This window comes from Antennarius striatus, chromosome 19, assembly GCF_040054535.1.
Source record: "Antennarius striatus isolate MH-2024 chromosome 19, ASM4005453v1, whole genome shotgun sequence".
NCBI lineage: Eukaryota > Metazoa > Chordata > Actinopteri > Lophiiformes > Antennariidae > Antennarius > Antennarius striatus.
Genome location: NC_090794.1, coordinates 5,706,789 through 5,733,894, shown reverse-complemented (window position 1 = coordinate 5,733,894; position 27,106 = coordinate 5,706,789). Strand labels below are relative to the sequence as shown.

The window sequence follows — 27,106 nt, the reverse complement described above, 5'->3', positions numbered from 1 at the left end:
ACTCACAAGAAGCTGCTCCAGGGTTGGGTGGACATTATTATCTCTCCTTTCACAGAAGAATAAATATGAAGCTTCCAAGGTAAGCAAAGCATAGGTGAATATATATTTGGCTGCATTATTAAAGTTACATTTATGCCAGGATAACACAGAAATTTGATAACATGACATTTGAGGACATCAGAGATTGACAGGTGATTAGTTATGAAGTTTGTTGTTTTAATTTTGCCACTAAAACGGATTAAAACGGTGTTAATTTCTATTTTCTTTCCTTTTTATTTCCATCCAGGGATTCCCCAAGGAGCCCAAAAAAAAATATTCACCCAAAAATGAAAATTCAGTTGTTCTACTAATCCAACAGGAAGACAGATGAAGTGTCTTGAAGCGATTTGTTGGGTGATAATTTTACAATAAATGTCTACAATGATATTTTGTAATACTTTTTTTTATTGGTGCTATTACTCTTCTTTCACCAAATGTCAGAGGGAGACTTGAGTGCTTTTCATACGCTTTAGGTCATGATGATGACATTTAAAATGATGGCCACTGAGGAGAAACATCAGCAGCAACACTTAAACCACATTTCTAAACTGTGTTCTTAGATTTATTATTAGAAACATTGTGCGAACATGCCCATATACATAAAATATGTTTGACATGAGGTGCTATTAGTTTTTATGACTTACCTTGGGATGCAGCCATTTGATCCATTGTTCTTATAAAAAGTATTGATTGTTGAGCCTTAAGCCTCATAAATATTACATTTCTTTTATTATTCGGAGTCTTGTTTTGACACATATCAAACTATCGTGCCCCGGTGTAGCCTCCACTCCACCGATGTCTCTGTGGACGTGTCAGACTTCAGTGATGCCAGGCTGAGGCTTTGGAGGGAGACGCGTGAAGGGGGGAGCTCTGCTAAACCCAGCAGAGCTTCCTGCCATGATGGCAACAGTTGACTGGCTACCTGAACAGATGATGGGCAGCTCATGACTGCTCTCTGCTCTTTCACAGAGAGGAATCCTTAGAGGCGTTGAAAGAAAAAAAAAACAACACCCAAACTTTTCACCTCCTTCTTACAGCATTTTCAAATTCATGTTTATTTCCAGGGTCGTCTCTTCTTTCATGAGCTTTATGAACACAAAAAGGCAGCTTCCGTGTTGCCAGCCTAACACAACAACCCTTGCATATCTCTCGCTGATGCAGATTCACACATCCAGACCATGAGTATCTTTTTTCTGAGTAGTCTGCATACATCTGCGTTCCAGCTCCACAGCCCATTCTCCCAGGGGATAAAGAGGAGAACGTCAGGCAAGAAAAAAGATGTTGATCCCTTAATCAGATGTGCACTCACATCCAGACAGCAAAGCCATGAGAGTAGAAACATTCATTGACCTGCGTTGGTTGTGTTATACTCCTGTTAACTTCTTCCTCGCTCAGTTAATGCTTCGTAGGAGTGGAGGAGACAAATGGGTGAAGATGGATTTTAGCACAGCCACATCTAAGATAGTAATACAGATTAAATAAAAACCTAAAATAACTAAAATGATGTGGAAAATATGAGCATATTCATTCGCAAAACTGCTAACATTCAATATGATGATATCCTGAACCAGGTGGAATATGGTCTGGTTCTTACTTGGCATGATGTCTACTTGGAATCAAGAATGAAGTAATTATAACTTGTAAAACCCTGACCTCACACACTGTTGGCCATAATCCAGGAATACATGACATTTGTCATCTAAAAGGGTCAAAGGTTGACTTCACAATGACAGCAACACTCTTTAATGGCGGTTTTGTGGCAATTATTCAACACCGTAACTCAGGAACTGAAGGAGAGACTGTCACCATATTTCATGTTTGTCAGCACTAATCACTAGTCTTGAGTGGCCGCTTTGAAACTGTTCTAATTGTAAAGCATCCACACTTGAGGCCGTGGTGTAGCTTTCAGAAACATCTTTATTGGCAAAATATGTGAAAGCATACCAGGAATTTGACTCCTGTGTTTCTTTCTCTCAATCAATCTCTCCACTTATACGACGGTAGTTCACCACAAACACAACCCTTTACTGCTGGTGAGCTTCAGGGGATTATTGTTGCACGTGTTAAACTGTATCTGGAGAAGTTATACGATGTTCCTTTGCAGCCTTCACTGTATACATCATAAGAGTTTAGACAAGCTGGGACTTAAACTGCTACTCTGCTAGTAAACGGAGGCACAACGTGGTTGTTTGTCATGTTGTATTACTTTGGTTTTATTGATCTTCAGTTAAATCTTTGTTCTTCTTGAGAGTCACATAAACCAGCAATAAAATCTGACATTCAATTATATCCTCCCATTTTCTTAATAGATTTCAAAGCCAAAGCAAATACCGCTGACACTCCATCATCCATCTTTTTTTATTTTTGTTTTGTTTGGTACCATTCTTCTCAACAAAGTTGTTGTTGAGATGTGAGGAAACCTTGATGTCTTTAGAAACTGGATGAAACGAATCTCTCAGCTGGCCACAGGCGGACGCTTCACATCTGTCACTGGAGACCAAGCTCTCCCTGTGGTCAATGGGTTTGTTCCCAGTGATTAAGATATGTGATGACAGATCCATCCATTTCCTATAATTACCCTCTGCAGAGTTGCAGGAATAGATAGAATCTATCTTAACTGGCATTGGGGGGATTCCATTCACACCTTTGTGCAATTTAGGAGGCAAAAACTTCATGCTAAAATGATTTTTTTCTTGTGAATTAGTGCCTCTACAGGCCTTTCTCATTTTTTTTGGTGTGTTTTGGCTGTTTGTTTATGCAACAATGGTGTTTCAGGAAACTTTTGAAAACTTGGTCCAGAGTCTGCTGTCCTTTTCAAAAGCTCCATTCATCTTCTTGAAGAAAAGACAGTCGCAACCCCCTTGTCTTCAGACGCTTATCTGCTTTGCGGATCAAGGGTCTCAGCTTGCTACAACCGTGATACACCCCAAATGAGACGCCGGGTCATCACAGGGCCACACGATAGAAACCCAGAACCTTCTTGCTATGAGGCAACAACACTACACAATGTGCCACCTTATCGTGTCCTCCGTACCATCCTCTTAAAGTGATGATATTACGATTTGCCACACACATGAATACTAGAGTTCAAAGGTTATCAGCACACAAATGAAACAACAGAAGGGGAAAAAAAGCATTGCTTCATGTTGAGATCTCATTCTGTGGTGCTGATCTTGAAAGGGTACTCTGCCACCTACTGCCCCGGCGTGTACACCACAGCGGCTTAAATCATCTTTATGTTGCCACTTGAACACAGATGACAGCCATCGTCATTTTCATAAAACCAGAAGTCAGGTAAACATGTGATTAGACATGTGGCCCCAAATCCCATTGAATTATTTGAACAGCATTCTGAGAGAAAGGTTTCAGACCACCTGAACTGTGTGACGGTGGGTTAATGAAACAGCTGATTGGTATGTCCTGCTGTGCTGCCAACAGTCTGATGGAGAAATGATTGCAGGCGGCTTTAGGCCTCCGCTGAGGGAGGCAGATGAAAATTTCAACACCCACACCGGTGTCTTTATGCAAAGCAGAGCGGAGGGCCTGTCAGAGGCTATCACAAGGTGCTTGATGGCTGGAAACAGTTAAAAGGCTTTTGCATAAGAACCGTGTGGCTAATTGGCTCCACGCATATGTCGACTCTTGCTTCAGGGATGCCAGTACACCGACATCCACCTCCACAACCCCCCCTCCTCCCCATCATCCCCCTTCAGTAATGCCCAGGACTTTCACACAGGCTGTCAAACCCCCGCTAATGTTCAATCTGTGTCTTCTTACGGTTGAGCCTCAGCTCCTGATATGGTTTGTGAAGGGCGTACACATAAAGCATCACGGCCGAGTCTTTGATTGAAGCAGCGCAGCAAGGACGGCCCAAGGTCGCTGCGTTTCGAATCAACAAACGGGGAGTTGATCAGAGGCTGAGCTGATGAACGAGGAGGTGAATGGCGTGAGCTGGGTGCTTGGCGAGGAGATAGCTCAACAATCCGCAAAGTGTTTTCATGACTCAGTGTCATCCCCTTACACATTACTCAGCTATAACCTCTGCCTGCCACCCCCCTTCCCTGTCCCATGCACCCCCCCCCAAAAGGCCTCTGCCAGTCCAGCTATGAAATGAGATAACAAGACTTCTCCTGGGTGGACGGCTGCCTCAGCCTTAAAGGGATGCCGTTGTTGTTTGCCCTCGTGTGTGTGTGTGTGTGTGTGTGTGTGTGTGTGTGTGTGTGTGTGTGTGTGTGCATAACTTAGCGATAATATCTTTACTCTTTCATGTGTGTGTGTGAACAAAGGCATTACATCCAGCATATCTGTCTATCTCCATTTGGATCATGGGAGACGGTTGGTGTAGTGCCGGATGATCCCGTTTTAGTGTGCTGACGGAAACAGATCCACATCCAGATAGTTGGAGATGAGAGGATTCGTGCCCCCTGCTGTCCTTAAAGGGGGGGCCGGTGTCCTCGCATCAGCATTAAAGGAATAGTTTGACTTCTTTTACAAGAGCTCATTCAAGTCTTTCCAAATGTCACATAGCAGGATCGGCATCAATCTCTGTAGTTTCAGAACAACGCTGGAGTCAGGGTATAATTTATCTAGTTTAGCATTAAGACCAGAAGCTGTTTTTAACAGCCAAAGTGCATCTGCTCAGAGTTCATAAATATTCATAACGACACCTCTAATGCTCACCAATTAAAATGAAGTTTGTTTAGGTTACACTTGAGCAGAAGCATAAATAGGTGTAAGTTGCACAGTGGGACTATTTTAAATGTTTCCTGTGATGGTTTGTTCGTCATCTGGGTTGGATGGTGGTGAAGTTTTAGTGGAAATCTCTGTACAGGTGTTAAAAACTATGACAACGCCCCTTCAAGTTTTCAAGACTACTGTTAGTCACTTCTCAAGAAGATCAACTGTGATTTTTAGCATCAATGAACCAAATGTGCAATCATCTCTGTAGAATATGTTGAGTGTACTGAGAGCGCACCTGGAAATTATATCCTTCTTTGTAACTTGATAATCTGTTCTTGAATAAGCGTGCACTAGTGACCACAGTTTAGGCAGTGATTGAAACTAAACTAGTTTCCTTAATGTAGATATATATGACTTTTAAAAAAATATTTTGTATAATTTATTTGTTAATTTTGTTAATCCTTTGCATGAAAGGATTAACTGTGATCTGAATTCACAATGGTGGTGCTAGGGGCGTAGAAGTGTTGAAAGACACAGGTGTTGGCCCTTTAGTGAGCCAACTCGACTTACACTTCAGTTCAGTAATTATTCCCTGTCACCAGTTTGACTTTCTAACATTTACTTTAATAATAAATCTAACTTTGACAAATTAATTACACTTAATGACTTTTTGAAGACAAGTCAAAGTGATGGCGCTGTAGTTCAAATAAAATCCTCATGACTCAGTTTTAATGGTCTGTTCGATTATCTAAAACAGGAGTGACATGAACAGCTGTTGCATGAGGTCACATGAGAGCATACAACACTGAAAGATGACAAATTGGATCTGTGTTTTTGGGGACTGCTTTGAAAATATGTGAAAAAACACCCCTTCTATCAAAACCATTGTCATGTAGACAGTTGGCCGGCCGTGACTAAAAAGCGACATTCATAAAGACGTCATGTTCATGACATGGTTATGTCAAGTCAGTCTCATCGCACTTCTTCAAGTGTTAATCAATCATTTTGCCATTAGTGGAAGAAACCGTTCTGTGTAGGTGGTGAAACTTCCACTGTCATAGCTCACAGTGCCTCACAAGGTCTATGAAAACAGCACACAGCATCTACACTACAGTGAGGCAGTATGTTGTCTTGTATTGAGGTGTTAACTTGTCATGCTGGGTGAATCAGACATCCTCCGGATATGCGGATATAGATCAGCTAATGAATGAGTGTTCCGGAGCCCATTTTTGGAGTTAGTCCTGTTTGTAAAATAAGCAGTGCCCAGTGTGGTGATCAAGAGGTCATGAATAGATGAAAATACGGGGAATGGAACTTAGATGGGACACGCAGTGCTGCACGGCCCACTCTTCTGTTAGTGTGCCTGCCAGTCCAGATTCAGGGACCTAAGACCACCCAGTGCCACACATACACACATGGCTGTTCTGGAGACCTCTTGGCTGGCAGGTGTTTCTAGCCAGTTAGATTCAGGATTATGCAGGTCAAACACACACACACACACACACACACACACACACACACACACACACACACACACACACACACACACGTGCACACAACGCTAACAAATCTCATTAATGCACTTGACTCGATTAGCTAAAACAGACCCTCTTAGTTAATCTTGTTAGTCGCCACCATGTTGCGGCAAAAGATATGACACAAAGCGCAAAATCAATCAACGTCAAAATGAATGGACACAAGCCTGTTAGAAATGACAGTCAACGGATGAAATCTGACCACTTATTTGTTTGCCTTGAGTCGTTTTAAAGGGTTAAAATCGAAGCCCAGTTCAGAAGTTAGAACAACATCACTATAAAATGTAAAATAGCTGTCTCTGCTGTTATCACACAAACACTAGCCTCTATGCTAAGAGTGTGTTAACATTCACACCATCCATGGATGGGGCGGGAGCTTGAAGGTGTACACAAATTCAGTGATTTTATTTAATATGTTTTGATGCCTTGATGTTTTATTAAATACTTTTTTTTTGGTATCCTTTCAGATGGTGTGAATTAAACCAGAACACATCAGTAATTATATAAAAAAATCCCCATTTTTCATACTTAATTGCAAATACCTGAAAAAGATTTCCAATGCTTTTAAAATACGTTTCCCCCTCAAGATTGTCCTTCGCACATTAAGTCAATTGTAACTCCAATTTAACACAACCCTGCCTTATAATCTGTGGAAGGGTTAGAACATAGGAATGTTTAACGATTTTTAAAGTTGGGAATGTATGTTTTGCAGCTACTTTTCTATCAAGGTTGTGTTATCATTATGGAAGATGAGGCTGCAGAGGTGAAGGGAACTGAATATCTGGAAATAATGAGAGTGCAGTGCTGTTGTAGGCGAATGAATGAATGAACAAGCACTAATTGCTTAAATCAATCACCTTTTGTAAAGTACTTATGTATTCATTTATTTTTCTCTCCTTTTCAAACTACCTCAGTACAAAATGGTACTTCTTTAAAGGTTAGCATCTCAGCTGCTTTCACTCTGGAGGTCATCATATTATTTCATCAGATTCTTGTAGTTCTTCATGTACAGATTCAGTTTGTAATAATTTTCTTTTTGAACTTTAAATTGTGATGCTGCTGTTGTTCTCTGTCAGCAACTGGTGGTTTCAGCCACCTTTGCACCGTCAGTCTCATGTGCGTTTAATCCGGGATTAAGGAACGTCTCCGAGGAGCGTAGCCATCGAAAGGAGAGCTGTAAAAGCTGTAAAAGAGTTGTAACATGATGTGGTTTAGTTCCATTCATTACTTGCTTGTCTTGCAGTGTGGCTGTTCTACATGAGGAATTCAAAATATCAATACCGCGGTATCTTAATTGTATTTAAGAAATTTCCAAATAGATAGAACAATGTTCATTCAGTTATGTGTCAAAACAATCCACAACATGGATCTAGAATGGAATAAATTTCCCTCTGGCTGAGATCCAATTACAGTGTGAGCTGGGGGGGTTTTTTTCTTCTTCTAATGATCTATTTTTATGTGTTCCTTTTTATTTAGTCCTGGCTTATTTTGGAATTCTCAATACTTTTTTATTTTTCTCCAAAACATAATAAAGAGGAAATGAGTGTGTTAATGAGTGTGTGTATGTCTGTCTATGTCTGTCTGTCTTGTGTTTGGGGAAAGACGCCAGGTTTGCTCGGAGATCACATGAAAGGTCAGCTGGTCTCAGAGCAGCAGCGCCGTCAGGACCAGAGAGCTGCTCATGGAAGCAGCCCAGATACTGAACACAGCTCATTACAGGGGGGCCGCAGCACCAGACCGTTCATTAGTCCTCAGTGTCTTTCTGTGACAGCACTCGCCGTCTGGTGAGCTTCAAACTGTCAGAGACCAAAAGAGACCAAACGTCTGTCTCCCCAAACCAGTGGATAATGCTGGGACCTGTTTCAGAAATGTGTGTGTAGTTAACAATATTTAATCCTGTTGGAACATTCATGTAAATTAAACTGTCTCAGGATTACCGGATTTTTGGGTTAATGATTTAATCCCAGGTTACCCATCCTGACAATGAAGAAGGTACCAATGTTAAATTTATCAAGTTTATCACAGCCTCATCAGGGCTTTGTGATTGATGTTTAGGACCAATAGTCTGGAGCTTTTTAATTCTCTCTGACATCTTTAACTTTTGATTTTGGTATTTAATCCAGGAACAAATAAATTCCCTCCATGGATGATGGTTAAATGGAAATAGTTCTAAAGTTGTCAAGTTTGTGACTTTTTTCCGTCACATAATTTTTTTTTACCTAAATGAATAAAATGTTTATTGTGATTTATAAAAGATGAATGTGATTGTTTTAACATTTCTATATTGACAGTCAGGTATGGTGACTGTATGTTGACGGTAGATACGGCATACACTGCAGGGGATATACGTGTATTTATTGTGCGCTCCCCTTACCGAGATTCTTCTTGTAAAATCCAAACTGCTCATGATAGCAGTGATCCAGAGGAGAGCTGGAGATGGAGAGGATGTGCAGACGGGTGATAAATAATGGAGGTGTAACAGCACAAAATGGACGCCTGTTTTAGAGGAGTGGAGGTCAGCAGAGGCTGGAGCTCTAAGCTGTGCAGCAGAATCATTCCCCTGTGCATAAGCAAAGATCAATAACAATAATAAAGCACATAGTGGTGAATTATTCATCAACGCTCTACCCTCTCCCCGTCTCCACCATGTCCCCAGCTGACTTGACTCCAGCAGGGAGAGCCACAGTCCGCCGCCGCCGCCGTTCTCCATCTCTGCCCGACCCAAGAGAATAACTCACTAACAAAGAGCCAAAGGCATATTATTAATGTTTTCTTATATGTAAATGCATCTGATGCAGACAGACTGGAGCTTGCACCAGTTCTGTCAGAGAATAGAATATGTAAAGCAGCGCGTAGATTGTGGCGACGGCCATTTGTAGTCGACTTTGTCCACAAAGAGACGAGTCCATTGGCCGGCTGGAGGCACCGTCTCTGAAGATATCACAGAGTCAAGCAGTGAAAGGGAAATGATCCTGCTTCAAAACTCTATTATTCCTATAATGACTGCTGTGTCATGATTTTGCTTGAAGTATATTATTGGAAAAGCAAAATGAAAAGCGATTTTGTTGCCATGACACCATCTTTAGTTATGTTGTTTATGCACACTAAACAAGATGAATTTGGAGTAACACCAATGTGATATAAGAAAGTATACGGTGGTATACTATCACCCCATCAACGAAATCATAAAAACGTAGCTGACTAGTGTGTTTTCTTCCCACAACAGTTTTACATCGAGGCTTTCATGAATATTACAGCATGAACTGTTCTTTTTTTAAAGTTCTTAACCAGTTTCTTCTTGGCAAACAAACTCCATGACTTACCACACTTCATTGCACCTGTGAAATTGTTAATTAGACTTGATAGCACTCGTGTCAGCTCCCCCTGCTGCCTTTTAAATTGTACTTTTACCAGAATTTAAATTTTCTACATAATCGTTCTCATCAGACGCCATCTGCCCCGTCGACAGCATGTAGAAGTTCTCACAGGATCATCACCGACTGATGCTGTTTAATCTAAAGCATCTCACGACTGATTCTGTTTCCTCTGCGGAGAAGATCTCATTGCGTTATGTCTCTGAAAACGATTGTCGACATTTTTCCGCTGCTAACCGTTATGTTCAGTCAAAACATTCATGACTTGAAGAAGAAAACAGAGAGGTTCTTTAGGTCACGCTGCAAAAGAGTCTGCTTAGACAGGAGGAATAACATGGTACATATGGACTTCAGGTGTGATCTCACCTGGAAGGAGATTAGAGTGCTTCACCGGTGGTGTAGGCTGATACAGTCAGTATCAGTCTAGATGGTGTGATGCAGCTGAAAATCCAGAGGTAGTCCCAGCGGATTATCAGAGAGCTGAGGCGTACCTCATTTTTATTATCGCTCCATAATTAATCACTTTCCCCGGACTCCTTCTTGGGTTCTTGACCTGATGCAGCTGTTCTGGTTCCAGCTTCTTGACGGGACTAACTATTCATTTCTTTGCATAATTATAAATAAGTGATAATAATATGCAGCAAGTTCTTTTCATTAGTGCCACTGTGAATCTCAGTAGGTCAAAAATCCTTAAAGTTTGACACAGAAATTATATTATTGTTATTTCTATGACCTAAAAACTGTCAAAGTGAATGAAATAATAATAATATTGCTGACGACAGCCTGATTATGCGGAGTATGGGACTGTGTTTTTATTTGAAATGAGTGTATTTCTACTTCCTACTGGTTCTATAGATCAAACCAATAATAACTGGCTTTATTCGCCCGCTTTGTTAAACTGATGAAGCTACAACTGCAAAGCTCTTCTCCATTCAGAAGTCACTACAAGGTAATGTGAGGGGCATGTTCTCCAGTCACTCTGGGGTCAGAAGCTGAATTGCACCGTAGGTAATGGGTGGGTATTTCTATTTCCTCACAGAGCTAAACCTTCTGTGTGGATCCATCATTCCATAATGGGATCACTCCGTTTTTTATGTCCTCTTTTCTTTAGAGATTGAGATTCTGGGTCATTTGGAGTTGACTTTCATGTTCACTGTAACATCACCACCAATCTATATATTAAGTTTAACACTGTTTATCAGTGATCGATGTATGATATGAAACATGTCTCCTTTGCATCTCCCTGTTTCTTTTTGTTATCCTGGAAACTGTAGTTAAAATTATACAGTATATGTCAACTGGCGTGGCAAGTCTTGAGTACGCCACATTATTTCACTGCATTTTATTTTAAACTGCAGACCATCACTACAGCTTTGAACACAGCATCTGATGTACTATTATATTACTACCTGCAGAATTTTCACCAAACATGTTTTTGTTGACCAGCAGACATTGAACTGCATTAGGATTTGTTTGAAATCCAGTTTCTGGCCTCCTATCGAACAGGAGCCCAACAGTCACTCTTTGTTTGATTAGTGCCATCTCCACCAAATCCTGAGAGCGTTTTGCTGATGGCTACACCTCTGTATTCACCAGGTAGTGACTCCATCTGAATATCTGAACCAGCAGAAATAAATGATCAATTCTATCAAGGTGATGGTTTGTGTTTGAGCATTTTACTTGACTGGCTCTGCAGCACTTTTGGGGTGTGTGTGAGCGAGGCTCCATCACTTGTAAGACTTGATTGAGTGTGCGTTAATAAACATTAGGCTGTCTCTCTTGCCCTGGTGATTAGTGGTTTATGTGCTCTGCTCTCTGCAGGCTCCCGATGCAGTCCTGAAGATTGATGGAGGGCCATGCTATTCAAACAGCAGGCATTGCTGAGACAGAAGCTCTTCGTTCTGGGCAGCCTTGCTATTGGAAGTGTCCTCTATCTCGTGGCCAGGGTTGGGACCTTGGATAGGTAAATCACTGTGTTTCTTTGTATTAGATGCCTGTTTTGTTTTTGGTTTATGCATCTGATGAAAACAGATTCCACGCATATTTTTTTGGGAAAAAAAAAGAAAAATTCCTGAAATGAACTTACGTTTTTAGGCTAAACAGTAACAGCTGTTAAGATTGGACCTGCAGAATCTCACATCACTTGCAACGTATTTAATACAAAACAATTACTTCATTTAAAAGTAACTGCTGCATTCCAGTTTTATAACCTGTCAAAATAATGTTTATAACAGTTTTTGGAACTAAGATTTTCTGTTGTGTTGTGTATTCTGTTTCAGGCTGCAGCCCATTTGCCCCGTTGAGAGCAGACTGCCGCCTCCTGAGCCAGAACAAATCCCTCTCCGTACCCTTCAGTTTAAACGTGGTCTGCTCCATGAACTACGTAAGGGCAATGCCACCAAAGAGCAGATCCGCCTGCACAACCTGGTCCAGCAGCTCCCTCAGGCCATCATCATCGGGGTGCGCAAAGGGGGCACCCGTGCCCTGCTGGAGATGCTCAATCTGCATCCGGTGGTGGTCAAGGCCTCCCAGGAGATCCACTTCTTTGACAATGATAAAAACTATGCTCGTGGCATCGACTGGTACAGGGAGAAAATGCCCTTCTCCTTCCCTCATCAGATCACCATTGAGAAGAGCCCAGCCTACTTCATCACAGAGGAGGTCCCTGAACGCATCTTCAAGATGAACTCCTCCATCAAGCTGCTGATCATCGTTCGTGAGCCCACCACCAGAGCTGTGTCGGACTATACACAGGTGCTGGAAGGCAAGGAGCGCAAAAACAAGACCTACCATAAGTTTGAGAAACTAGCCATCGACTCCAACACCTGCGAGGTGAACACAAAGTACAAAGCGGTGCGGACGAGCATCTACACCAAACACTTGGAGCGCTGGCTGAAGTACTTCCCTGTGGAGCAGTTTCACATCGTGGACGGGGACCGCCTCATCGCGGACCCGCTGCCTGAGCTGCAGCTCGTCGAGCGCTTCCTCAACCTCCCGTCCAGGATCAGCCAGTACAACCTTTACTTTAACGCCACCAGGGGATTTTATTGTCTGCGATTTAACATTGTCTTCAACAAGTGCCTGGCAGGCAGCAAGGGTCGCATCCATCCGGAGGTGGACCCATCAGTGGTGACCAAACTGCAGAAGTTCTTTCACCCCTTCAATCAGAAGTTTTACCAAATCATCGGTAGGACATTCAACTGGCCATGATGAAATCGGACTCCTATGAGATTCTTTGGATCTCAGAAGATAATAATAGCACTTTGATTGAATTTAATACCAGAAAGACAGTGTGACCAAATCTAAAAGGAACCAGATGTTTTTATGTGTGTGAAAAGAAAACAACATAGTTTGATGGTTTGAGCAAAAGATTCAAAGATCTGGATCTTAGAAATGAAGTCACTCATCTGTCATTGTCGGCCATCAAGATACAAATAAAAAAGCTGTCCGTGTGATTAACTGAAGAGATTATTTTTATTGCTCTCTGAAAGACTATCAAACATTCACGCTGTTAAGATAAGCTTTAAGTGTCTCATGATTAAACACCTTAAAAGATGACAACAGGAAGTTAAATACACAACCAAACCTTTAATTTGCCTCCCATCATTTTGGGGTTTTTTTGCATGTAGATACTTTTATTAGTTCTCCTGCGTTGCCAGTTCTTATTTCTCCTCTTAGCATTTACACCCCATGAGAGCCAGACCTCCTTTGATTCAGCACAGTATCCAATCTGATCTGAACTTCTCATCAGAACACGATCTGGTGTTTCAAGTTTGACTCAAAGCTTTTACTAAACATTCAAAGCATTTAATACTCAAGCCTTTTCATCAGTTTGAGGAATACACGGCCAAAAAAAAAAGCCATAGTAAAAGAAAAGTTTGTTCTCTTGGTAAATCTTGTCAAACCAACTGTCTATTCTATGACAATTAGAAGAATTTGTCTGTTTCTGTGCAAATATTCATTCTGTATCATAGATGTGTTGTTAAAAAAGTGAAATTAAAAGAAAGTGTAAACATTTGTTGGTTCTATTATTTTTAGGAGTATCTCAATATTTCGTGTCAGGTCCAGAGGAAATTGACCGGGCTTAGCATGAATACCGGAAGCAGAGGGAAGAAGCTATCTACACTTCAAAACTACCATCGACTCCACTTTCAAGGTCTCGTAACTTCCATTTAGTTCCTGAGCCAAAAAAAATTGACACAGACACATGGAATGATATTGATTATAGCCGTCACAAACTCACAGACTGTGTTAGAAGTTAAAATATGCAATTTCATATTTATGAAATAACTGCAGTTGTAAAATAGTTTTTACAATAAACCTTGCATAGCTGTGCTTTTCTGTCTGTTAAAGGCTAAACCCTTTTGTATAAGGGTTTTTACATGTAATTTGCATTAGTAAAAATATACACTCCATACATCTACTTCTCCGCTGGCCTGCCTGTCAAATTTTAGAAATCTGTGTGGCCAACCAGTCAAAACATTTTCCCACCCCTACTCTAAAGCCTGTTAATTATTCTTTATTCTAACAGACAGACATGTATAAATGGACATTTTGGGTATTAAAGACTGCTGCTTTACATTACACACACAGCTTCCTTGTCTGGTTGTCATGGTTGCCAGGTTTGATAGCATCGCTGCTGTATTGAACGGTCTACAAAGCTTCACAGAAGGGCTGGGAGGATGGTATAAAAACATAACTTAAGTTCTTGATAAAATATATATGCACTTTTGGTTTTCACTATTTCATTAATATGATAAATGCAGTTTTCTAATATCCTAATTTTATTTGGATATTTCAGGGTATTCTGACAACACACTGACACAATAAAAAACTGCAAAGAGCTTTGGTTTATTTTATACCTTAATACTTCCTAGCAGGTGTCTCACGCCCAGTCCCTGAATAAATCCCAACTTGCCTTGAAAGCTTTGATTGAAAGTCAACTCTGACCTGCTAGAATTTCCCTGAAGGAAAATAAAAACCATATCTCTCACTTGAGGAAAGGGACGTGACCGATATCTGCCTGCTTGCAAAAATATTAACTGAGACATGATTTATTAAAGATGGTCGTACAGAAGTTCCTTCTGGTCTCACCTGCTATCAATGGATCAGCACAAAGAGGATACTGACATCTAGTGTTGTGTCTCAGCAGTAGATACTGTACAATAAAGTGCCATGTTTTTGTTGGAGGTATTTAAAAAGTATTATTATTAAAGAAAACATTTTGATTTCTTGTATCCAAAATTTTGTGGTAATAAATACAGCTTATTTATTCCCATTTACTGCATCACACAGTCAATCCTCAGAGTATATTAGCTTCAATGGCAAAATATAGTTTTTATAACAGTGGGCAAACCTTCATAGACTTTCTTTGGCCATGCAGTCACAAAGGTTTTAGTCTCTCTGGAAAGTCTATCTGACTTCTGAAATGTTCACCACTTCTGAACTAAAATCAGTCCTCTCCAATCGCTCAGGTCTTTGCATCATATCTGCATGAGACAGAATGAAGATGATGATGTAAAGAACATTCTATCTGTAAGAAAGCATGGCATCACTGTTGTGTGTGGAGAGAAAGATCAGAAAATCCTACAGAGGAAAGAGACTCCATCTGAAAGCCAGATGAAGGCAGGGGGTCACTGGGGATTTTGACAGAACATTGACCCCAAGCAGACCTTCCAAGTCCACCCAGGACTGGTTTTAGCAGTAGTCCAAGATCCTTCTACAGAAAGCCCCCTTACTGAATCCTTTATAAAAAGCTCTGGTGCCTCTGGTGTCTGGTTATCAGGTGTGAAACAGGTCAGAACAGCTGAACGGTCTCAATCAAGTCCCGGAGATGCAGGTCATTACAGGTTGGATCGACTGAATCACTCAGTGAAATCAGAGTAAACTTGTGTTTCCTGTCGTGTTTTTATTTGGTCTGGTTAAATCAAACAGATGATGGATAGAATATATTTCCAACAGATCTAATATAGGATGTGGAGTTGAGTGCTGTTGATGTGATCGCTCTGGTTTTGCAGCAGCAGACTTTCGAACGGACCCGCTCCGCCTCTGCGCATGCGCGCCTCCCATGGCTCAAGTCTCCGCCCCTTCGTCCATCCTCCCGTGTTGATTCCGTCCATCCTCATCTTACACAGTAGTCAAATTTATTTATTTATTTTTTAAAAGTGTTCCAAACATGGCTTTCACGACCGCGGGTGGGACTAAGAAGAAAGTCTGCTACTATTATGACGGTATGGAACATCCTGGTTGTGAGCAGCATCTGGCTGGCTAACGCTAGTCGCTTAGCATCTCCAGCTAGCTGGTGCCGGTGAATGTGCTAACACACAGGCTAGCTAGCTAGCGTTAATGACCTTTCATTGTGGTGCTAACTAGTAATAAGCTCCTGATTGACATGTTAGAAAAATATCACGGAGCGAATTTGCCTTTCCGATTTACAAATGACGAACAGGATATTGATTTAATTAAATATGCAGCTGTGGGGGGTGTATTGCAATTAGCTCGACCTGAATGCCCGACCACTACTCCATCTTTCTGTTCTTGAGCCTTTTATCATCGCTTATTTATAAACCGGTGTTTTTTGCGCTATGTTAAACACAGGAACATGAGAGAATAAATAAAACACATGGAAACTTAACACTTGGATAAAAGTTAGATCTTGAAGCCTACTGGTGCGAAATGGAACGGTTCCACGCTGTGTGCGCTCAGGCCTAGTTGATCCGGACGTGACGCGTCTGTGGGTCCAGATGAGCGGCTTTTACAGCAGGGGAAACGGCCCCGATCCAGTGAGACAGACCTCCACGGAGAGGTCACAGTTTTTTAAAAGTGTCCATATCTTCAGAAATAAATGTATTTTTCCACCAGTGGAAATTGATCTGTATTGGATTTTCAAAGGTCAATATCATATCAATAGTCGATACCATTCTCCCTCTAACACAGAATTAAAACGTGTCCCTCTTTGCACTAGTGATTCCTGAGTGTCGTAACAATATTCATTTTGCAGCATTTTGCTTTTATAAAAATGTGATGTTATAATTTTTATAACTTGTATGGTTGCATGTGAACCTCAAGAACCTCAACCCGGTTCTATTTCCCTTACAGGTGACATAGGAAATTATTACTATGGGCAAGGGCATCCCATGAAACCCCATCGCATCCGGATGACTCACAACCTGCTTCTGAACTATGGACTGTACAGGAAAATGGAGATTTATGTATGTTTCTAACCTCTCAATAATTAAATAACATCCTTTATTGGAATGCTGCCCCGCTCTAACTAAACTCTAATTACTAAAACACTGATGGTCCTGGAGATTTCCTGTCTTCTTCCCTGGTTCATCTGACTCCTTTTGCGTTCCAGAGACCACACAAAGCAACGGCAGAGGAGATGACCAAATATCACAGCGATGATTACATTAAGTTCCTGCGGTCCATACGGCCAGACAACATGTCTGAGTTCAGCAAGCAGATGCAGAGATGTGAGTGTCCAGGATTCTGATTTTTGTCAGAGTGGTATGCCGAGTCAGACTCTTGAGATTCTGTTAATTGGTTGTCAATACATGATCAATCATTTAATCTTTTAGTCAATGTTGGAGAGGACTGTCCCGTGTTCGACGGCTTGTTTGAATTCTGCCAGCTGTCTGCTGGAGGCTCTGCTGGTAGGTTACGACTACAGTATATGGATGCACTCGTACCTGGTGATTGAGTAGATGGCTGGTCCCCAACTGAAGTACTTCTAACATCTCCAAACCAAACGTTTGCTTTCTGTTGAGCGCAGCCGGCTCCGTGAAGTTAAACCGACAGCAGACGGACATTGCGGTGAACTGGGCCGGAGGACTCCACCATGCTAAGAAGTCCGAAGCCTCTGGATTCTGCTACGTCAATGACATCGTGCTGGCCATCCTGGAGCTGCTCAAGTGAGTCTCGCACCACCAGCATCTTTTCATTTCATGTAACATTTATGTCATTGTTCTGTGACAGAGCAGGAATGTTCAGACACCTTATACCAGGCTTGTTACTCTTGAAAATAGCATGAAGCACTCAGTGTATGCATTTCTCCCAGGTACCACCAGAGGGTGCTGTACATTGATATAGACATCCACCATGGAGATGGGGTGGAGGAGGCCTTCTACACCACAGACAGGGTGATGACTGTGTCCTTCCATAAATACGGGGAATACTTCCCCGGGACTGGAGACCTCAGGGTGAGCCTGGTTTACACCTCGCTTATTACACATTCAAAGCATCTTTAGTGTTTGCGGGAAGTAGTAAAACACTGTTTACTGGTGATATGCAGATGGAAAACCATCTTCTTCTCGTATTATCATTCATGGAACTACAGAATAATCCTTTTGTCTCTCGTGCTCTCTCTTCCCTCTTTGTTTTTAGGATATCGGAGCCGGAAAAGGCAAATATTATGCCGTCAACTTCCCCCTGCGTGACGGCATCGATGATGAGTCATACGAACAAATCTTCAAGCCTGTGAGTACAGCGCCACAAAACAAAACAAAAATTTGAGGCTGAATATTGAACTCATCAGTTAGTCAGACAGATGTCTCTAAGGAAATGATCGTGTTCTGATTTGTTCCCAACAAAACCAAACATTGTGAAGAGACGGTCAGTTTCTGCTCACCATTTACTTCCTACATGGGAACATTCAGGAAGCAAAAAGACGACATGTTCAATAGAAATATATCAGACATACACAATACAATTTACAATATGTACTGTATTCCTATAGAGTCGAGAGAAGAAAATCAAAATCCTATGCCTTGGACACATCGGCCTTTAGTAGAGTTATTTAATATGAAACCATTAATGTCCTGACCTCCTTTTTTAAACTATTAAAGGAAGTAACCTAACCACATCTGTCTCTCTCTCTCTCTCTCTCTCTCTCTCTCTTTGCTGGGTTCTCTTGGGGTGCATCCCATTTATCAACTCTTCTCCTGCAGGTGATGGCTAAAGTGATGGAGATGTACCAGCCCAGTGCCGTGGTCCTCCAGTGTGGAGCAGACTCCCTCTCAGGAGACCGGCTGGGCTGCTTCAACCTCACCATCCGCGGTACGGACGCAGCAGCAAGTGATGCCCAAATGACAAATGGGAAGCATGAATTGGGCTCAGCATGTTTTTTTTATTTATCTGTATCTACAGGGCATGCCAAGTGTGTGGAGTACATGAAGTCCTTCAACCTGCCGCTGCTCATGCTGGGTGGAGGAGGATACACCATCCGTAACGTGGCCCGCTGCTGGACCTATGAGACCGCCGTGGCTCTGGACACAGACATCCCTGACGGTTGGTCTCGGCTCCCTCTGTCTGTGCTGGGGAGTGGAGGGTGTAGCTGATGGGGGGGGGGCAGTGAGGGAATAATACAAGAATTCACTCCTTCTTAGGGACATCTCGATGCTACCTTTCCTATCCTGCTGACTCAGCAGACTGCTCCACTGGGGAGGGGCAACAAAGAGAGATGATCTAATCTCAAACTGTTCAATGGAACCGTGGTTCTCTTAATAGAAATCCAGGGAATAACCGATCTTGTACTCAGCCGTCAGTCCGTGTCCCCTCATTAAAGATCTTTGTAGATCATTTTAACAGCCGTGTTAATACCGATTTCATTCTGGACACGTCAGAACCGATCTACTTCCTGTAAAGCTCCTCCAGCTGCTTTAATAATAATGCATCTTTTGCAGAGCTGCCGTACAACGACTACTTTGAGTACTTTGGTCCTGACTTCAAGCTTCACATCAGTCCTTCCAACATGACCAACCAGAACACACAGGAATACATGGACAAGATCAAGTGAGTCCTTATTCAGCACTGTCTCTGTCAGAATTCTTTGGCGATTGTTCCTCCTTTGTCACAAGTTGTCTTATGGTCATTTTTTCTCCCATCGTTTTCGTCGCCTTTCTCTGTGACCGTTCAGACAGCGTCTGTTTGAGAACCTGCGGATGCTCCCTCACGCTCCTGGCGTGCAGATGCAGGCCATCCCAGAGGACGCCGTCCCCGACGACACCGTGGACGAGGACACGGAGGATCCCGACAAACGCTTGTCCAGTAAGGGTCCTGCTCATCGTCACGTGACGTCACTTTAATTTTAATGTTCAGTTCATATTCATGTGTAGATAATTTATGTGTGTGTGTGCACTGATGTTTATGATTATTAGCTTTGACATAGTAAGATGCTTATAGCTATAGCTTCAATAATGCAGCGAAAGGAGAAACATTCCTGTCGCTGGATTCATATCAACAAACTGTCGTCAACTCAGCAGCAGATACTATCTGCACTAGCAGGTGGTTGGTTCCCATCTCGTTGGAAATACCTCTGACTCTGTGTGTGTGTGTTTGTGTGTGTGTGTGTAGTTCGTGCCACAGATAAGAGGATAGCCTGTGATGAAGAGTTTTCAGACTCTGAGGATGAGGGAGAAGGAGGGAGAAAAAATGTGGCCAATCACAAGAAAGGAGTGAAGAGACCCAGAGTGGAGGAAGAGAAGAAGGAAGGAGAGGAGAAGAAACCCGGTAAGGGTGCTGATGATGGACTGGGAGAAGTTATTGATTATTTATGTCACTCATTCTTTTTTTTTTTCTTCTGTATTTACCTGTAGAGATAAAGGAGGAGGATAAAGCAAAGGACAGCAGCGTGGAGAAGAGTGACGCAAAAATGTGAGTTAGCATTTATCCAACATTTCTTCAGTGTTAGCATGTTTACTCACATACCAACATTCACACAGAAAGTACAGTCCGGCTTTATGACTTTCTAAATATTCCACACGCCCCGGTTTTGTTTCTCAGTGTGAAGACCGAGCAGACTAGCAGTGCCTGAACCGACCTCTGATCCACAAATAACCCGACGGTGCTGTCTTCCCTTAAGGATCCAAGTCTTCACTGAATCCCAGCCAGAAGCATTATATTTATTATGACTCCATTTTTCTACTTGTAAATCTTTTTGTGAATTGTGTGTCTCTATTTGTGTAGTGAATCCGTGGATCTCTTGAATCCAAACCTCCTTTGATACCCTTTGATACCCTTCCAATGTGCTTGATCTTCTGAAGGAAACCTGGACTTTCTTTTTTTTCAGGAAACTGGGTAAATTTGTAGATTACATGTTTAATATTTCGCATTTGTCAATAAAACTTTTTATACTATTTTACTTGTGGAGTGTATTACTTGAAGTGTGTGACAGTCAGAGAACAATGGTTCAAACTGCATTGTTAATCAAATGTCAGACGTATGTCATAGCAGCTGAATTGTCTCAAAGGACAAGAGACAGTCATTAAGAACTGCATCATTTAAGGCTGCTGTAATCAGTTAATGTTAAGAAACCGGGTTTTTTTTCTCATAAGGGATTTAAACACGGTTGCTACAAACGGCTGATATAATACAAAAAATTTACAGAAAAACGCAGATTAGAGATAAAATTGTTTGACTTTCATGTAGTGGCACACTGTCACCACAAGAGGGCGCTCTAACACAAGCGATCGCTAGTTTCGCTATTAACAAGTGGCTCGTTGATTGTTGAACACTAAATGATAAAGAGGAAGCAGCCGACTCAAATTGGTTTTTCTAAGGTATGCCGAATGGGACAAAAAATTACACACTGTGCTTGCAGTATCCATACAATGTGTTTATAGGGAATAAGTGTTTCGTAATTATTAATTTAAATTAAAACCATAAGAGTTTTGAATGGAGTTTTGTTTTTTGAAGGAGGCAGTCGCATGAAGGGCGCAGAAAAAGATGTTAAAATGTCAACACGTTAGTTGTAAGTTTGTGTAGAAGCCAGTAAAAACACTGACAGGGTGTGTTGGTTAATTAATTATTGTACAGGTTCAAATAGCTGTCTACGCTTCACCACCAGACTGCAAACTATAACCTCACACATATACGCAGGTTTGAATGTTTACCTTCATCAATGGCGGCAGCCGAGCCATGACGTCACATCCTCTTCTGAGACCATCTGGTTGTGTGGAAGGCTGCTGTTATTTTTAACATCAAATACATCTTGTTGGTCTGTGGAATAGATCCAGCTTCAGCCACCAGATTGTCACATACAGAATTTTACATTTATTCACTGCAGAAATAACATTGGCACTCATGCTTGGTGGATGTGTCATTTAAAGGGCTAAATCTCCAACCATCAACCATTTCTGTGGTCAGACATGTGGACAGGAGTGCTTTTGTTCTCATTTTCCTGTATTTGTTCTCGTAGACGCTGCAGCATCCACACCAATTTAGACCACCGTAACCCCATGTTGGTGAGTTTTTGTGTCTTGGATCTCTGATTAGTCTGTGCTTTGCCCACTGTGAAAACCAGCATTCTTCACACCTTGTGTCAGGAGTTTGTCCCCTTCCTGTCTCAACATGATGAGCACAAAGCCAGGTGCATGTTTATAACAGGCTGCACAGAACTCAACCCCATCCATCACCTTTGGGATGAATGGGATTTGGCTCTGGGAGTAGAACCCTGTGGCCAGTCTCCAAAGGCCTTTCTAGAAAAGTAGGGGTTGCCATGGTAGCAGAGCAATGCCCAGTGTTTCTGAAAGACATGTTCAGCTTTCACTTATTGCTTGAGCACTGGGGTGTCCACATACTTAAGGCCATACAGTGGGTCATTGTGTCCAACTTAATCTGTGTGAGTCAGTTACATTTGGGAATGTGTTCCCCCCCCCCCCCCTGGGCTTTGTCTTTAAGGTAAATAACTGCAAATCAGTTTAATGGTGAGTCAGGGAATAAAGTGTAATTATACATCCGCTACAGTAGGTGGCAGTGGCACTTTCACATCTACACGCTTTGTACCATTAGCTGTAATCACAGTATTAGAGAATATGCAGAGAGTATTAGCTCCTCTGCTATGGTGACTTTTTTTTTTTTTTGCATCGTGGACACACGCACACACACACACACACACTCATTAAAAAGCATGCAAGATAGAGCGAGCAGTGCAAAATGTTTTCTTCTTTCTGTTGGGGGGGTTAACAGAAAACACTTGAGAAGCATTGGATTAACAGGATGCCATTCATTAAAGGAAAAGTTCACCCAAGTATCCACTAATGAAAGCATAACTAAAGCCTTGAAAGGCTACATGTTAGCATGTAGCCTGTCTGCTCAGAAGCTACTAGCATTGAGATGGTGTAAATAATGTCTGTTTAAGCTTTTTGTACTGGTTTTGTTTGCCATTTTTTGAAACTAAGATCCCAGTAGATCAAGTTAACTTCACAACTTCCCATTTGCTTTGGGGTCAAGTTGATCCTGCACAAGTTTTACCTTTTTTTTTTTTAACAAACTCAACCCTTAAAATTTCATCAGTCAAAATAATACTATGTGCATAAATAAAGACAGATGCTGCTCAAATTTTATTCACATTTATTTTTTGCTCTTAGTGTGCTCACAGAAAATTAGAACACCTTAAGCAGAGGAGTTTAATAGCAATTTTTTTTTGTAAGCAAAGTACATTCCATCTCTAAGTCAAACTGGTCAAAGCTTCTCCAGTATTTACAAAAGGAAAGAGAGAGAGAGACAAGATGCTACACAAACATTTGCATCTGATAGATTCCTTAGATTTCGTCAAAGAGCACTGAAAAAGCGTCGCCTGCTGGAATTGGAAAAACATACCACAGTATATAAACAGTTAACCATTCCACTTATCACAGCTTGGTTTTTTGAGTTCAGGGTTGCTCGAGAAGGTCTTTCGGGATGACTCTTTGCGCGGTATCTTACAAAAATGAGTGGGTGGAAAGAGTTGCAAACTTTGTGTGCTTCTTGAGATCAAGATTTCATTTTGTACAATAATCACAGTTAAAAACACCCCGCCTATACATACTTACATTTTTATTAAGGTCATAAAACCAACAATAAACAATAAAGCCTATACAACTTTTATTTCTACTGAATCACTGACTGGTACAGCTAATGAGAAGTGAAAAGCTCCTATGAGTTTATATGTCTTCCTAAAAACCTAACTCTGGGATATCTGTATTTGAAAAAAGGATTTAGTGTTTTAAAGAAGTTGGTCTCATACTTTTTGGACTACATTTTTCATAATAGTCTGTGGCACATTTCCCAGTATCCTCCCCTTCATTTACACCCCCACCCCCTCCCCCCATCTCCTTCATACCGTGGGCATGTCCATACAGTTCTGTTTTACATTTTGTATAAAAATTCAAAAAGGAAATAAAATTTAATACTGATGAAAAAAAAAACTATATGGCAAAGTGTGGATGTGTTTAATCTGTTATACGTACTGAAGCCACCCGCCTCCCTGGCCCATTGGAACAGGAGAACCAATGGGCCGAGGTGGGTTTTGTGTAAGGGAGGGGTGGGGGGGCAATAGAAACCAAAAATAAAAGGAAAGCTTTAAAATATCCCTGGTTGTAGACGAGTTCTTCACGGCCACGACCTGGCGGCACTCCTCCGTACAAACAGGGAAAAATGTTCTTTGATTATCTTCTTTTTCAAATTCCTTCTTCTTTCTCAATTTACTCGGTGGCCTCCGCTGCAGCCGGGGCCTCAGCTGCAGCAGCTGGGGCGTCTGCAGCAGCCGGAGCGTCTGCAGCAGCTGGAGGATCAGCTGCAGCCGGAGCGTCTGCTGCTGCTGCTGTAGCCGGAGCCTCCGCTGACGCAGCCTCCTGCGAGGCTGGGGTGGCTTCCTCTGCAGGCGTGGCCTCCTTGACCTCCTCGGCGGGTTTCTCTGCCGGCGCTGCTTCCGCCTCTGGCTTGTCTGCTTCCTCCACTTTGGCCTCCTCTGCAGCGGGCGCGGCCTCCCCCTCGGCAGGCTTGGCCTCTTCGCTAGCAGCAGCAGCAGGAGCCTCTGTGCCGTCGGCCTTGGCCTCCTCCGTGGATGCCGCTGCAGGTGCTTCCTCGTTCTCAGCTCCCTCTCCCGTCTCCTTTTTGGTCTTCTTGAAAGAAAAGCCGCTCAGCTTGAACGACTTCTTGAAGGAGAACCGCTTCTTCTTCTTCTTTGGGGTCTCGGCGCTGGTGGAAGGTGTAGCGCCGTCCTCAGCCTTGGCAGCCGCCTCTCCCTCGGTAGGAGCGGGTGATGCTTCCTCTACCTTCTCTCCATCAGCAGCCTCCTTCTCAGCGGGGGCAGCCTCTGCCTTCTCAGCCTCCTCCTTGGGGGTCTCCTCAGCAGTGGCGCTACCATTGGCCTGCACCTCCTCAGCCCCTGCAGGAGAGGCATCCCCGTTCACTTTGACGTGGCCGTTTTCCTAAAACGAGAAACATTAACAGCTGTTAATGCCATGAGAAGAGCTGGCATGAGTTCCACAGCCAAACCACGCAGTACTACTGATGACCACCAGGGGCAGCAGACACCATTAATCGACATGCACTGACAATGGGCAGACTGGGGCAGTTTGGAGCCGGTTTCTTCCCTCAAGCTTGGATGGAGACTTTTACCATAATCAAAAATTACATAACAGGCTTGACACACACACACACACACACACACGTTCCCGATCATTTGCTCCTGGGTCTCAGTCATTTTCCGAGCTTCAATTAGCGCCGTGCCTCAACTGGATCTCTAGGGGTCGGTGCTCCATCGCTCCAACAGCGGCGCGCCAAAGCAAAGCAGCTGCTCATTAAAACAGCAGATGCTCATTAGTCAAGCGGATCACGGACAGCAGAGTTCAGATACATGTCTGACAAAATCTGAACGGGAATCGGAATTATATATGTGTTCTCTTCCAAGCCTTAAAAAAAGAAAGAAAAAAGAAAGAGCGACTAAGATGTGAGCCTCTCTTTCTCTCCAGGACGCACCACCGGCCGTGAGCCCCCGTCTCCCCTCCTGCCTGATAACCTTCCACCATCTCCTCTCTCCGCTGGAGCATCTGTAACAAAAGGAGCACTGCTGCCACCGCACACTGCTTTTGTTGGAACGGTGGGTACCGTCTTATTTAGCGAATAACTGATTCCCTCAGTCCGATTTCATTCACAACCAAAGCAAAGCACAGTCATGGCTTCCCTGACATTAATTTTAAGTAACTTAATGTATGGAATAATCAGTTTGTGACTTGTATTCACAACCGATCCTCCCAGATTGTTTTAATTCATTAAAATAGAACCTTAAAATGTTAAATTCCCTCCAATATCCGCTCAATAAAGCGCTCCTTGGGAAAAAAAACCCTCATAGAATCTCAAATGATCAACTGTTGCTCCTGAGCCGATAAACTATTAAGAAAAACACACCAAGAAAGAAGTCTTTCTATTTGGTTGAAACTCCCACAGCGGATCTTCATTCAATCTATCCACATTTTACGCACGGATTGCTACCCAAGAGCGCAGCCCCCTCCAAAACGAGCAGCTTCTCCCCCGAAGGATGTGAAGGAAGGGCTTGTATGTTAAATTATCATTTACCTGTCCATTGGTCTTGGCGGGTGAAGCTGCAGCCTCCCCGGGCTTTTCAGCCACGGTTTCAGCCTTTCCAGCTGTCCTGGTCATTTGCGCTCCCATGCTTATCGCTCCAACAAAGAAACTCAACCGATCCAAAAAAACGAACAAAGACCCACAAGCCTCTTTGTTGAAACTCAAAGCTCTTCACTGCTGTCTCCCTCTTTCTGTGCAGAGAAAAAGTTCACAGGGAAAATGTAAAGCAAGGTCCAGGTAGCGCGAAGAGGATTTTTCTAAAAAAGCTGGCAGGTTAAGAGAACTAATAAAATCCCAGATTGGTGGCCGCGCCGCTGTAGACAGGCTGCAAAATGGAGAAATCTCCCCTGTTGCTATTAAGATGCAGAGTCCAACGCCCAAGTGAAGAGATGAATGGACGCTGCGAGCGATGACGGCACCGCTCTCTGATTTAGCCAATCACAGCCTCCGCTCAGAGCGTAGGCGGGGTTTGGAGAAAGGAGCGAACAATAGATTGTAGAGCTGCGTTTGAGGCACGTAGGAATAGTGGAGTTTAAAGAAATTCACCAAAACAGCTAACGAAAATAATTGGAATGACCAATTAATTATTTTTAGTGTAAAATTAAAAATAATTCTATATTTTTTTCAACGATTTTTTTTCTATCATTACGTGTGTCTCAATGTTTGCATGTTTATAATAAACTTTTCCAGTCAATTCCAGCAATGTCTTTCAAAACTGATGCATGTGAGAAATTAAGGGCTCGAAGTAACATTTGGAAGTCCTACCCGAACCATAATAATGATAAATGCATTACATTCAGTGAGGAGATTATGTTTTCACATACATCCTTATGTGGGTCGGTCGGATTTTCAGCAGAGATATGCAGAAACTACAGTAAAGATTTTCAACACACTGACAACAAAAGAAAATTGATGCTAAATTTTGATCTGAGTGAGAGAGAAACTTTCCTATATTTGTCAAACTTCAGTGCATTACATGCCCTGAATGCAACAATAGTGTGGTCAACATGCTAAACCTGATGAAACACCTGATCAAACATGAATAATATCTGAAGCTAAATATGTTTCTTCTTCTTTGGACACCACAAAATCAACACTTGATGGTGAATTGTTGCCCTCTGCGAATTTTTA

General features: G+C 42.3%; 3 protein-coding genes across 3 annotated transcripts in view; 2 read left to right on the top strand and 1 right to left on the bottom strand.

Annotated features, from left to right (window-relative positions):
• The window catches only part of LOC137613117 (heparan sulfate glucosamine 3-O-sulfotransferase 5), a 45,823-nt gene extending 32,252 nt beyond the window's left edge, over positions 1 to 13,571 (top strand). The window contains exons 3-4 of the mRNA XM_068342001.1: positions 11,450 to 11,591; positions 11,908 to 13,571. Coding sequence (XP_068198102.1) covers positions 11,485 to 11,591; positions 11,908 to 12,838 — 1,038 coding nt within the window. The 5' untranslated portion in view covers positions 11,450 to 11,484 and the 3' untranslated portion in view covers positions 12,839 to 13,571. The remainder of the gene's footprint in view (positions 1 to 11,449; positions 11,592 to 11,907) is intronic.
• Positions 13,572 to 15,719: 2,148 nt separating this feature from the next.
• LOC137613116 (histone deacetylase 2) lies at positions 15,720 to 20,731 on the top strand. Its single transcript, XM_068342000.1, has 14 exons — positions 15,720 to 15,858; positions 16,727 to 16,839; positions 16,986 to 17,103; positions 17,209 to 17,283; positions 17,403 to 17,541; positions 17,688 to 17,829; positions 18,014 to 18,106; positions 18,577 to 18,685; positions 18,776 to 18,916; positions 19,312 to 19,420; positions 19,545 to 19,675; positions 19,982 to 20,137; positions 20,224 to 20,281; positions 20,411 to 20,731. Exons 1-14 carry the CDS (start codon positions 15,804 to 15,806, stop codon positions 20,439 to 20,441), a joined length of 1,470 nt encoding a protein of 489 aa, XP_068198101.1. The 5' UTR covers positions 15,720 to 15,803; the 3' UTR covers positions 20,442 to 20,731.
• A 2,230-nt stretch (positions 20,732 to 22,961) lies between these two features.
• On the bottom strand, positions 22,962 to 26,344 carry marcksa (myristoylated alanine-rich protein kinase C substrate a). The gene is made up of 2 exons (XM_068342140.1): positions 25,967 to 26,344; positions 22,962 to 24,819 (listed from the first exon to the last, which is right to left on the bottom strand). The coding sequence occupies exons 1-2, from the start codon at positions 26,060 to 26,062 to the stop codon at positions 24,091 to 24,093; spliced, it is 825 nt and encodes a 274-aa protein (XP_068198241.1). The 5' UTR covers positions 26,063 to 26,344; the 3' UTR covers positions 22,962 to 24,090.
• Positions 26,345 to 27,106: the final 762 nt, after the last annotated feature.